General features: G+C 42.8%; 1 protein-coding gene across 1 annotated transcript in view; it reads right to left on the minus strand.

Annotated features, from left to right (window-relative positions):
- Positions 1 to 14,717, minus strand: part of LOC124555897 (unconventional myosin-Va-like) — a 59,317-nt gene that overhangs the window by 23,068 nt on the left and 21,532 nt on the right. The window contains exon 2 of the mRNA XM_047129956.1: positions 107 to 364. Coding sequence (XP_046985912.1) covers positions 107 to 364 — 258 coding nt within the window. The remainder of the gene's footprint in view (positions 1 to 106; positions 365 to 14,717) is intronic.

Below are 14,717 nucleotides of genomic sequence, written 5' to 3' on the forward strand. Positions count from 1 at the left end.
TATTTCTGGTTTGCAATCTACTAGAGACTTCAGTATTTACAAAATACAGCAGTTTCCTTATAGTCTAGGATCATGTAACTTACTGTTAGAAAATTGGTCATCTCACCTGCTGAAATATCTGGACAGTAAGTTCTGGGTCAACACCATGGTTCCCCATAACTTTATAGATATAATTTAGTTCCTGCAAGAGTGCATCCAATGACTTCTGTACACCCAAAAATGGCTCAGAATCCCATGATGACAACACAGCTCTTCCTCTCTTTCCACTAGCTATCTGACTTGTCAAGCCACTTATTTCTTCATGTTCAAGAATAGCTGGCACCACCAGTGGCTCTATCTTTTCTTGTATGTGCCCAGCAAGACTCTGAATAATGGCATGTGAATGATAGACATTATTTTGGGGACAGTTATTATATACCCTGTAGATGAATTCATAAAACTGCTACTTTCATAGATGAAATGAGACCAAAACAATCTGTTAAGGAAACTCAAAATAGGACTAAACATGTTCTTACTTCAATCTTTTAATGCAGATATTCAATCCTCTATATAGCCAACAGAAAAAAATCCCTACTTTATGTCCTCCATGCAAAGATTTAAGAATTAATTAATTAATTAATTAACAAAGGAAGCGTATAATTGAGTCTGTAATGTTTCTCAGCACTTACATAAGAAAACCAAAGAGAATACAAAGACTATAAACCATGTCTTCAAAACTGAAGAAATTTACAAAACCCACAAAACTTTAAACAGACCTGATCAACATTGTTTCTTCACCTCTGTGCACCTCTGTTGCATCTCATACTATGGTGTGCATATCATCTCGGGGTATTACATGCTACATGATTTGGACAGTAATCCCACAATCAGTCTGCACTTTCTTATCATGTAGCCGTGTAGTAGTTACACACTATAAGGGTACAATATTCAGTAGGTGTGATCTAATTTGAGCTAGAACTTGGGTATTATTTTGAATATTTCATAAATACAATAAGTGAATCAAGTGCCTATCGCCTTAATGAAAATTTTCGAGTTTTGCCAAATGAACCTAGCTCCAACTACTCAAAAATTTGACACTGAACTGTGCAGTCTGTGCATGGTTCTTAGTAGAGTCACATTTCCATGATAACACTGTATAAAATTAGCTTGTTTCTTCATACTTTGAGTACAGTTTCTACGTCTTATTCAGTATTTAATTTGCATCAATAAGTTGTGTTCCAATTCAAAAGCTATCCTATGCAATGACACACTAAGAAGCTGAGGTTAAGGAGGAGACTAAATTTCAGTTCAGCTCATGAGTCTTGCAAGGAGCATATGAAGGTTACCTTGAAATGTAATGAAATCACGTTCTAGGCATAGCCTCATGAGGTAATCAGTTAGGTGGGAATTGTTAGATAATACTCACAGGTCACATGATGAAGAATTATTGCACTATTAAACACAATGGGAGAACATTAGGTGGTATTTAAGAAAGATTCTCAGAAAGTTAAGATAGATCTGGATTTTGCACATGAAAAATTTAGACAGACACAAAATAGTTAACAGAAATCTGTTCTATGGCTTGGGCATGCATAAAATACAGAGCATAAATTATAATAAGTCACATATAGAGTGAGTAGGGAGAAATTTCAACACATAAATTGCCATGTTTACATTCCAAGTTACAAATATTGCTCAATGTTATGACCTCCTGCATCCATGATAGCCTGGATACCATCTCAATTGTTTGCAGCACTTTTTGAACAAAGGACAATGGAATGTTCAGCAGTTGTGGCACAGCTTGAAGATCGTTACTGTGTCCAGCTTTCTCAGCCATGGCAACAGTACATTCTTCAACAACATGTGACACAACTGGCCACCGGCCTTTTTCAGGAGTAATTCCCAAATTGTCAGTTAGTTCTGACTTCTGAATCATATTCTTCAACACTGGTGTAGAAAGAGGACCTCTTCATATACCTTTAATGCATGAGACTTGTGAAGAGCAGCAACACTAGTGCTGCTGTTTTGATAAAAAAAAGTTCTATGAGTAAAGCTCTGCTCACATGCCCAGACCCTTATTGACTGTCTGCAGCTGTAATGCACATTGATACTTACGTTTCAGCACTTTGTCTCTGTACTAGTATTCCTACTAATGGCAAGTCATGATGCTACCACTGCTGACAATGCAAATTCTGCAGCACACAGTCTGAACACTGTAAAGTTGGGTACCCATATGGTAAATGGTTTTCCACCTACACCTGCTCAAATAGCGAAGTTCAATAACAATGCTGTCCCTCCCCCTCCCTCTGCCTCTCCCATTTCCTGCCTCCTCCCTGGTTCGAATTCAGGTGTTCTAGAAAGTCATTCAAGTTCTCACTGCCATGAAGCCAAATAACAGAACTATCATCTACGTATCTGAAAAAACATGCTAGTTTCAGCTGCAGACTCCAAGGTGTGTTCCTCGAAATCTTCCATATACAAATTGGTAATGATGGGTGACAATGGGCTTCCCATTATAACTCCATCTGTCTGCTCACAGTACTGGTCATTGAATAAAAAGTAAGTGGGTGTCAACACAGTGCTTACTTTCTGCAGTTTTGCATTGAAAATGGCAAGGTATGTTCCTGTTGAAGTATCTGAAGTTGTCAACGATGCCACCCAGCTGCATTCTCTTAAGTTATTTGAACACTGTATATGCCAGAAGAAACTAAATCTCACATTGTTAATATCCTCCCAATAGAACTAATCACTGCTTGTGGAGGTTGGATAAATTCTGCAGCAGTACAGTAAGATTGCAACGTGCAGTGTCGTTTTTACTGCAGTGTTGTGATCAAAATATTGTTCCAACATTTGCCAAAGTAGTGCATCATATTAATTCTCCTGCCACTAGTCTTATCAAGCAATGCACTAGCCTAGATATTGTTTATGAGAGGATCCATTACACTCACTGACAGCTGGATTTTGTTTCCAAGGAATTTTTTCAGCTTCATTTAACGCCTGCTTCAAAATTTCAGCTTTTTCTTGGGATTGGTGGATGATGCTTCATGGCACTGGGAATTTCATTCTGTAACTGCCAGGCATTTGGCAAAGTTTGAATGTTTCTGTGGCTTGGAATCTATACTGTATCTCAACATTCTGTGATATGTCTCATGGAGAAAGCTTTTTGATGAAGCAGCTTTATCGGTGCTCCAAAGCATTTGCCAGTGGTTGATTCTATAAGTTCTCTTGTACACACTGTTTTTAAACTACCTCCTTATGTTGCAGAATATACTAGGAGGAAGGCATATTGTGTGTTGACTGGGGGACGTACACCCAAGAGTAATATCACAGCAGCTGAGAGGACTGCTTTACATTCACTTAGAGTTGACCCGTCAAAGGATGCAGTTTTTACTGTCTGATTCCACATATCGCAGGATCGGTTCTGACCCAACAAAAAGTGTTGAGAGAAAGACTAACAACCTCCTGGAAAAAGTTCCTTATGGTAGGAGAATATCAAGAGCCTCAATTCTTATTGTGCTGTTCTCTCTAGGGTACTTGGCCTCCCTAAGGACCACAGGGAAGAGGCTCCTCTTCATAAGATTGTGATTAAGACTGTTGCTCTGACATTGTGTAGAAAAAAACTTTGTTACTCTGTTGAGTCATATAGTAGGTCAATGTAAGCATCATGTTAAGAACTCAGCAGATTTTGTAGATCAGTTAGAGTGAATGCATTTGAATGACATATTCTTGTAAGTTTTGATGTGGTCTCTCTCTCTCTTCACTCATATACTTCTGTCCGATTCATTACAGTTAATTGAGGTTAGGATTGGTGCTGAATTAATGAACCCATTTCAACATGTGTTAACTCACTTCCTTTTTATTCAATGAGCAGTACTATGAGCGGACAGATGGAGTTGTCACTTATCATTGCCAGCTTGTTTATGGAAGATTTTGAAGAACTTACCTTGGAGTCTACGGCTTTGAAAACTGCATGTTTTTTTTTCAGATATGTAGAAGATTCTTTTGTTGTTTGGCCTAATGGCAGTGAGAATTTGAATGACTTTCTAGAACACCTGAATTCAACCCACCTCAATATTCACTTCACAACAGTGGTGGAAAAGGATGGCTGTCTTCCATTCTTTGATGTGGTGGTTAGGAGGAAGATGGATTGTGCGTTGGGACATGCCAATTATAGGAAGCCTCCTTACACTAACTTGTATCTGCAGGCTAATAGTTTTCACCATACAGCTTAACATGAAGGGGTACTTCAAACCTTGGTTCACAGGGCCCATGTCATCCTGGGCCCTGAGAGTTTGTCAGCAGAGTTAGTCCATCTTGAAGTCACCTTTTGTCGGAATGGTTGTAGTGAAAGAGAGATAAGACATATGTTGCACTCTTGACCAACTATGCACTGTGTGAGCCATGATAATACTGAGGTGGTACCAAATTCTACGGCTTTTTGGCCTTACACAGGAAGCATTTCAAACAGGATTGGTCATATTCTGTGGAAATACAATGTGATGTGTGTGTTTTAATAACCATTTAAAATTGGGGTCCTTTTAGGTAACATAAAGGATGATCTTGGTTCACGTAAGGTGGCTGTCTACTGTATTCCTTGCAGCTGTTTCATGTCATATATTGGTCAGACTATCAGGACTGTGAAAGGCCAATGTTCTGAGCATAAATGGCATGCACGCTTACAACAGCCAAGTAAATCTGCCACTGCAGGACATTGTCTTGACACCAATCATTCTTTGGAATATAACAGAGATTCCTATATGCACTTCAAGCTATTGGGATAGTGTTCGTGTATTGAAATAGAGAGAGAGAGAGAGAGAGAGAGAGAGAGAGAGAGAGAGTGTGTGTGTGTGTGTGTGTGTGTGTGTGTGTGTGCGCGTGTGTCTGCGCATACGCACGTTAGAGGACCCAAACTTAGAAAGTGATTTGGGCTGGCTATCCTTATGGAAACTGTAAAAAAAAGAAAAAAAGCAAGGATTGTTGATTATCGGTCAACGAATCCGTTGCTACACACACCGATATTTGACAAAGCGCTGTCCCGCAGGCGATTCACACAAATATTATCATTTTTACATTTTTCTGACAGCAAAATAAACTGGATAATGCTTACCAGCTTTTCAAAGTGCAACTCGTAATTGATTATTTTTCCAAAAAGTTTAAATGAACAAACATTTGAAACAAACAAATTTTGTATTTATTTACATACGTATATCTTCGAAATTTCATGTAAGTAGGGGAACAGGATTGAGAACTTACAAGAACTAGTGATGATATCTCCTAATAATGTCAAGAATGGCCAGTGACAAGCCAAGTAATCTGAATTACCACTGTTGGGATCAATTTGTACGATATATGCAGCCAGCAAAGTGTTAATATAGTATCCCGTAGCAGCATGGCTCTTCCCATATCATTTTCTCTTCTCTTTCCTTTGATTCCCAGTCAATCCAGCAGACACATATTGCCCAACAAGTAATGATAATAGCTCTTTACGTGCAACATAATACATTCAGCATCTCAAAATTATAACAAATTATTGTTGTGTTAGTGGTGATTTCTTAGTGCTTAACTGATGAATCACAGTATGATAATACATACATATATGAATTCCTTCTTCATGAATTAACTGTAAGCCAAAATCAGTAATGGCAGTATCAAGAGATTGTTAATAGTGTTTTACTAATATGCCATTTTCAGAGTGTGGTACCTTCTTTCGTCAGTTGCAGCTATATATCCTTTCAAGCCACATGGCAATGGCCCCATTATATGCCTATTTTAAAATTATTCCTGCATATGTCTCTGCAGCTTTACTGTATGGTTAAATGACGATGGCATCCTCTTGGGTAAAATATTCCAGAGGTAAAATAGTCCCCCATTCGGATCTCCGGGCGGGGACTACTCAGGAGGACGCCGTTATCAGGAGAAAGAAAACTGGCGTTCTACGGATCGGAGCATGGAATGTCAGATCCCTTAATCGGGCAGGTAGGTTAGAGAATTTAAAAAGGGAAATGGATAGGTTAAAGTTAGATATAGTGGGAATTGGTGAAGTTTGGTGGCAGGAGGAACAAGACTTTTGGTCAGGTGAATACAGGGTTATAAATACAAAATCAAATAGGGGTTGTGCAGGAGTAGGTTTAATAATGAATAAGAAAATAGGAGTGTGGGTAAGCTACTACAAACAGCATAGTGAACGCATTATTGTAGCCAAGATAGACACGAAGTCCACGCCTACTACAGTAGTACAAGTTTATATGCCAACTAGCTCTGCAGATGATGAAGAAATTGATGAAATGTATGATGAATAAAAGAAATTATTCAGGTAGTGAAGGGAGATGAAAATTTTATGGTCATGGGTGACTGGAATTCGAGAGTAGGAAAAGGGAGACAACAAAACATAGTAGGTGAATATGGATTGGGGCTAAGAAATGAAAGGGGAAGCTGCTTGGTAGAATTTTGCACAGAGCATAACTTAATCATAGCTAACACTTGGTTCAAGAATCACAAAAGAAGGTTGTATACACGGAAGAATCCTGGAGATACTCGAAGAGATCAGATAGATTATATAATGGTAAGACAGAGATTTAGTAACCAGGTTTTAAATTGTAAGACATTTCCAGTGGCAGATGTGGACTCTGACCACAATCTATTGGTTATGAACTGTAGATTAAAACTGAAGAAACTGCAAAAAGGTGGGAATTTAAGGAGATGGGACCTGGGTAAACTGACTAAACCAGAGGTTGTACAGAGTTTCAGGGAGAGCATAAGGGAACAATTGACAGGAATGGGGGAAAGAAATACAGTAGAAGACGAATGGGTAGCGTTGAGGGATGAAGTAGTGAAGGCAGCAGAGGATTAAGTAGGGTAAAAAGACGAGGGCTAGTATAAATCCTTGAATTTAATTGATGAAAGGAGAAAATATAAAAATGCAGTAAATGAAGCAGGCAAAAATGAGATCAACAGGAAGCGCAAAATGGCTAAGCAAGGATGGCTAGAGGACAAATGTAAGGATGTAGAGGCTTATCTCACTAGGTGTAAAACAGATACTGCCTACAGGAAAATTAAAGAGATCTTTGGAGAAAAGAGAACCACTTGTATGAATATCAAGAGCTCAGATGGAAACCCAGTTCTAAGCAAAGAAGAGAAAGCAGAGAGGTGGAAGGAGTATATAGAGGGTCTATACAAATGCGATGTACTTGAGGACAGTATTATGGAAATGGAAGAGAATGTAGATGAAGATGAAATGGGAGATACAATACTGCATGAAGAGTTTGACAGAGCACTGAAAGACCTGAGTAAAAACAAGGCCCCGGAAGTAGACAACATTCCATTAGAACTACTGATGGCCTTGGGAGAGCCAGTCCTGACAAGCCAGTCCTGACAACGTTCTACCATTTGGTGAGCAAGATGTATGGGACAGGCAAAATACCCTCAGACTTCAAGAAGAATATAATAATTCCAACCCCAAAGAAAACAGGTGTTGACAGATGTGAAAATTAACGAACTGTCAGTTTAATAAGTCACAGCTGCAAAATACTAACACGAATTCTTTACAGACAAATGGAAAAACTGGTAGAAACCAACCTCGGGGAAGATCACTTCGGATTCCGTAGAAATATTGGAACACGTGAGGCAATACTGACCTTATGACTTATCTTAGAAGGAAGATTAAGGAAAGGCAAACCTATGTTTCTAGCATTTGTAGACTTAGAGAAAGCTTTTGACAATGTTGACTGGAATACTCTCTTTCAAATTCTGAAGGTGTCAGGGGTAAAATACAGGGAGCGATAGGCTATTTACAATTTGTACAGAAACTAGATGGCAATTATAAGAGTCGAGGGGCATGAAGGGGAAGCAGTGGTTGGGAAGGAAGTGAGACAGGGCTGTAGCCTCTCCCTGATGTTATTGGGTTGGGTTGTTTGGGGGAAGAGACCAAACAGCGAGGTCATCGGTCTCATCAGATTAGGAAAGGATGGGGAAGGAAATCGGCCGTGCCATTTCAAAGGAACCATCCCAGCATTTGCCTGGAGTGATTTTAGGGAAATCACGGAAAGCCTAAATCAGGATGGCCGGACGTGGGATTGTACCGTCGTCCTCCCGAATGTGAGTTCAGTGTCCCAATGTTATTCAATCTGTATATTGAGCAAGCAGTAAAGGAAACAAAAGAAAAATTCAGAGTAGGTATTAAAATCCATGGAGAAGAAATAAAAACTTTGAGGTTCACCGATGACATTATAATTCTGTCAGAGACAGCAAAGGACTTGGAAGAGCAGTTGAATGAAACGGACAGTGTCTCGAAACAAGGATATAAGATGAACATCAACAAAAGCAAAACAAGGATAATGGAATGTAGTCAAATTAAATCAGGTGATGGTGAAGGAATTAGATTAGGAAATGAGACACTTAAAGTAGTAAAGGAGTTTTGCTGTTTGGGGAGCAAAATAACTAATGATGGACGAAGTAGAGCGGATATAAAATGTAGACTGGCAATGGCAAGGAAAGAGTTTCTGAAGAAGAGAATTTTGTTAACATCGAGTATAGATTTAAGTGTCAGGAAGTCGTTTCTGAAAGTATTTGTATGGAGTGTAGCCATGTATGGAAGTGAAACATGGACGATAAATACTTTGGACAAGAAGAGAATAGAAGCTTTCTATATGTGGTGCTGCAGAAGAATGCTGAAGATTATATGGGTAGATCACATAACTAATGAGGAGGTATTGAATAGAATTGGGGAGAAGAGGAGTTTGTGGCACAACTTGACAAGAAGGAGGGACCAATTGGTAGGACATGTTCTGAGGCATCAAAGGATCACAAATTTAGCATTGGCGGGCACTGTGGAGGGTAAAAATCATAGGGGGAGACCAAGAGAAGAATACACTAAGCAGATTCAGAAGGATGTAGGTTGCAGTAAGTACTGGGAGATGAAGAAGCTTGCACAGGATAGGGTAGCATGGAGAGCTGCATCAAACCAGTCTCAGGACTGAAGACCACAACAACAACAACAACAACAACAACAACAACAACATGTCTTTTTCCACATTCAGATTAAGAAAAGAAAGAAATGTATTAGAGACAATATGGATGTCACGTCAAACCTTATTCTTTTTTAAATTTACAACTTTTTAAGCAAATATCCAGCAAAGTTTAACTTCTTGAACTGATGAAATACCAGGACCACAGAAATAAAAGGCCTCAAATGGCACATCTGATATCTGAAGGCAATGACTTGTTATCGGGCCCACTTCAAACAAACAGTCAGAGAATGTGTCCAACGGGCAGCCAAATAAGAGACATGTGGAGACCAACAAAGTTCCCTGTCTAGTGTGAGACCTAAAACCTTTGTTGACTCCATGAAGGGGAGAACAACAGGACTGAGTTGTAAGGATGGTGGAAGGAATGCTTTATATCACCAAAAGTTGATGCAAACCGTCTTCTCTTCAGAGAACCGGAAGCCATTAGCTTCACTCCATGAATATAGGCTGTCAAGACAACGCTGAAGGCAGCGCTCCAGGAGGCATGTTCTCTGGGCACTGCATTAGATCGCAAAGTCATCGATGAATAGAGAGCCGGAGACGTTAGGTGGAATGCAGTCCATAACGGGCATGATTGCTATGGCAAAAAGGGCTACGCTCAAAACGGAGCCCTGAGGCACTCCGTTCTCCTGGAGGAAGACGGACAATACGGAACCCTCACGTAGCCTAAACATTTGATCTGTTAAAAATGAATCAATAAAAAGGGGCAGGTGACCACGTAGGCCCCACCTGTGCATAGTGCGGAGGATACCTCCTCTCCAACAGGTATCATAAGCCTTCTCCAAATCGAAGAACACAGCTACCGTTTGGCGCTTTCGCAAAAAGTTGTTCATGATGAACGTCGACAAGGTGACAAGGTGGTCAACAGCGGAGCGGCGTTGACGAAAGCTGCATTGAACATTAGTAAGTAGTTGTCGAGATTCAAGAATCCAAACCAACCGAGCGTTAACCATGTGCTCCATCACCTTACAGACACAGCTTGTAAGAGAAATGGGGCAGTAACTAGAAGGAAGGTGTCTATCCTTCCCGGGTTTGGGTATGGGAACGACGGCCTCACGCCAATGCGTGGGGACCTGACCTTTGGTCCAGATGCGGTTATAGGTACGAAGAAGAAAGCATTTGCCTACCTGAGAAAGGTGTGTCGGCATCTGAACGTGAATGGCTTCTAGCCCTGGAGCAGAGGACTGGGCAGTGCAAGTGCACGTTCGAGTTACCGCATCGTAAAGGGGGTACTATAATCTTCCAGATTCAGCAAGTGGAAGGAAGGTCGCCGAGCTTCTTCTGCCTCTTTTCTGGGAAGGAAGGCAGGGTGGTAATGGGCGGAGCTTGAAACCTCCGCAAAAAAACGGCCGAAGGCGTTGGAGACATCCACAGGGTCTACAAGTACCTCATTACCTGAAGTCAGGCCAGGTATCGAGGAGTGTGCCTTAATGCCCCACAGCCGGCGCAGGCCACTCCAGACGACAGAAGAGGGAGTGAAACTGTTAAAGGAGCTTGTGAAAGAGGCCCAACAAGCTTTTTTGCCGTCTTTGATGACTCGACGACATTGCGCTTAGAGTCGTTTGTAATTAATACAATTCGCCAGTGTAGGATGGCGGCAAAAAGTGTGTAAAGCAGGTCGTCGAGCACAGATAGCATCTCTGCAAGCCTCATTCCACCAGGGGACTGAAACGTGATGTGAAGAAGAGGTAGTACGAGGAATGGAACGTTTGGCAGCGTTGATGATAACAGCCGTGAGGTATTCGACCTGACTGGCACAGCTGAGAAAATCTTGGTCTGGAAAGGTCGCCAGGAAGGAGTAAAGTCCCTAGTCAGCTTTTGGTATGTTCCAGCTCGAGGGAAGTGGGGATGGGGTGTGGTGCAGGAGACGAACAACACAGGGGAAATGGTCGCTCGAATAGTTGTCAGAAAGGACATACCACTCGAACCAATGGGCAAGATTGGTAGAACAGATCGAGAGGTCCAAGTGGGAGTAGGTATGAGTAGAGTCCGAGAGGAAAGTCGGAGCGCCAGTATTGAGGCAGACAAGATTGAGATGGTTGAAAACATCCACCAAGAGGGAGCCTCTCTGACAGAATACAGGAGAACCCCTAAGGGGATGATGGGCATTGAAGTCAAAAAACGATAAAAACGGCGGAGGAAGCTGAGCAAACAGGTGCATCATGTCAGCCCGACTAACTGCGGATGCCGATGGAGTGTAGACAGTACAAACAGAAAAAGTAAAGGCACAAAGAGTAATACGGACAGCTATTGCTTGGAGTGGGTTGGTCAATGGGATGGGATGGTAATAGACATCGTCCCAAACGAGCAACATGGCCCCACCATGAGCTGGAATACCGTCCACAGGGGTTAGGTCAGATCGCTCGGAGGTATAGTGGGTAAAAGCAATACGGTCAGTTGGGCGTAACTTCATTTCCTGGAGACCTATGACGAGTGGACAGTGCAGGCGGAGGAGCAGTTTTAATTCCTCCCAATTAGATCGAATACCTCTTATGTTCCAATGTAACAGAGCCACCACGAGTCAGAGAAAGGGGGAACGAAACGGGGGAGAGCCGGTCACCTCGATGGCCGCAGAGGGCCAGGTTTCAAGGGAACATCACTACGACCGTCGGGAGGCAGATCCTGTTCCATCGAGTCGTCGCCAGCTGCAGCCACATTATTGGGTTGCACAGGACGGGCAGTGTTGTCTGCTGGCAACAGGCCTGCTAAGCGCCTGGCAGCCGAGCATCCCGGCGAAACTGAAGATGGCTGGGAGCAGCGACTGTCAGATAGAGCATCAGACGAAATGTGCCGGGGTGGAGAGGGGGATAAAGACTTCTTCTTGGAGGCCTTCTTGGAAGACTGATGAGTCACAGGGATGGTGAGCTGTGGGGGCTGGACCTGAAGAAAGTCCTCACGCTCGGGGTCCTTTTTTGAATGCCGGACCTCGGAAGCTGGAGTCCGTAATGTTTCCCCGATGGACGCCTGAGAAGAGGATCGCTTCTCAGGACGACGACGACGACGACGACGACGACGACGAGGATGAGGAGGAGGATGAGGATGAGGATGAGGATGAGGAGGAAGAGTGGCCCCTGGGGCAGAGGGGGCAGGGGCCACGAGGGAGGAGGATTTGGAAGGGAGGGATGTGGGAGGCGGAGGCATAGACCCCGGATGGGGTGAGGAGGTGGAGGGGGGACAGGATAGGGGTGAGGATACTGCAGAAGGAGTGGACACGACTGAAGCAACGACGTTGTCAACATCACGGGATGGAGGCGGTCATATTTCTTCCTGGCCTCAGAGTAAGACAGACGGTCCAAGGTTTTCAATTCTTGTATGTTCTTCTCCTTCTGATAGGCGGGGCAGTTGAAAGATCTAGGCAAGTGGAGGCCAGGACAATTGACACACTGAGGTGGTGGGGTGCATGTATGTCCCTCGCGAAGACGATGTCCACAATCGCCACAAAGGGGCTCAGCTTCACACCGGGACAACATGTGCCTGAAGCGCAAACATCGAAAGCATCGCATAGGAGGTGGGACGTTAGTTCGAACATCGCACTGGTAGCACATCACCTTTACCTTCTCCGGGACAACATCTCCCTCGAAGGTGAGAATAAAGGCCCCAGTGTCGACGCAATGATCTTTGGGGCCGAGCTAGACTCGCCAGATGAAATGCATGCCACGGCGCTCCAGGTTGGCCCTGAGCTCCTCATCAGATTGCAGCAGGAGGTCCTGATGGAAAATAATCCCCTGCATCCTATTGAGCTCCAGATGTGGGACAATGGACACTGGGATATCCCCTAGTTGGTCGCATGCCTGGAGCGCCGCCGATTGTGTAGCGGAGGTGGTCTTTATGAGAATGGACCCCGAACGAATTTTATTAAGAGCATCAATTTCTCCGAAGATATCCTTGATATGCTGTACAAAGAACATGGGGTTGGAGGTGGCGAACATCCCCCATTGGTCCGAGAACAGACTAAATAGCGGGGGAAGTATTTAGCCCCAAGCCGGCGGGCCTGTCCTTCCTCCCAGGGAGTGGCCAAGGGGGGAAAGGCAAAAGGACCAGAACCAGAGACAGAACCTTTCCTCTTAGAAGACGCGGCCGCAGAGCGCCCCGATTCATGTTGACGTTTCATCTGCGAAACGTCTGCCCCAATACCATGCACTCTGACCAGGGGCTCTCCCCACAGGCACCACCCAGCCTCAGCAAGGGCCACCTGGCAGGATGACCATTGCCGGGAGTCCTGATTCCCCAGGTAGACGGGCATCTACTCCTTGTCTTACGTGGGGAGGGTGCAGCTCAGGTACCGGCAGTACGATCCCTGTGTTGTCAGGGGGCTACAACCTAGAGGGTACATGATGACCCCACCACAATGGACTAGCTACTGTGCTGGATCTCGGGTGCCATGGAAAGTCCATCACGATTGAAGGTGCAGATGGGGACACACTACGGGCGTAACCTGTGCAACCCATCAGGTGTTTAGGCCCAAATTGATGATCAGTGGGTGCAGTTACGACGCCGTTATGATGATGAGTGTCAAGGTCTTACTGCACTGAGGACCGGTGATACACCACGTAAGGTGTCCTTCCCCAAAAGGCTCATACTTCTGTAGAATTTTGAAAAATGGAGGTCAAACCCCAATGGGGACTATCACGATGAAGGCCGAAATGGTTGAGACTCCTTTTGGTCGCCTCTTACGACAGGTAGGAATTCCTCAGGCCTATTCTTACCCCGGACCCGCAGGGGGGGCTCTTCCCTGATGACAGCAATATTATAGTCACTGAGAAAGCAAGAGAACTCCTTGCTGAGAAAGCAAATGAAACTCTCAAGGAAGTTTGTGATTGGTCAATAAGCAATAAGGTGACATTGAACATGAAGAAAACTAATGTCATGAATTTCAGTTTGGAGAGGAGAAAAGACCATGTTAAATTAAATGTAGATTTTACCTCTATAGGCTGTGTAACAAGTGCAACATTTTTAGGAATGGTTACTTATTCTCAGTTGTAGTGGTGTGAACACACAAAGGTACTTGCAAACAAAATGTCATCAGCATGTTATGGCCTTAGAATCCTATCATCACTGTGTAACATGCAGTGTCTTTTAGTTACATATTATTCATATGTACACTCAATTCTTAGCTATGACATTCTTTATTGGGGAACAAATGCACAAAATATGAACACAATTTTCAAACCCCAGAAAAGAACCATAAGAATAATAACCAAAAATAGTAGTCAAGCACATTGTGAAGATCTGTTCAGAACATTGGGGATTTTAACTGCTCCATGTGAATACATTTAGCAGTCAGTTGTACACATCAAAAATAACATTTGTAATTACTGCACAAAGAGCTCTGTCCATGACCATCCAACAAGAGATAGACTCAACTTACATTTACCAAGAAAAAATAAACATAAAACTCAAAACAGCACTTTCTACCCAAGAATAAAACTGTACAATAAATTACCAAAAGAGATTAAAGAATTTGCAAAAATACAGCTGAAAAGTAGCTGTTATGCAATACATTTTATACATTCAAGGATTACTTAGCTAAAACAGGGTATGGGTTTGACAAAAAATTTTATACAAATAAATAATAATAATAATAAAGAACAAAAACACTGTTACAAAGGAGCACGAGGATGTAAAGAGCAACTGATAATAGATGCAGAGGTGACATATCAAGCTGAAACTAAACAAAGGTCACTACACTACGCATACATTGATTACCAAAATGCT

This window comes from Schistocerca americana, chromosome X, assembly GCF_021461395.2.
Source record: "Schistocerca americana isolate TAMUIC-IGC-003095 chromosome X, iqSchAmer2.1, whole genome shotgun sequence".
NCBI lineage: Eukaryota > Metazoa > Arthropoda > Insecta > Orthoptera > Acrididae > Schistocerca > Schistocerca americana.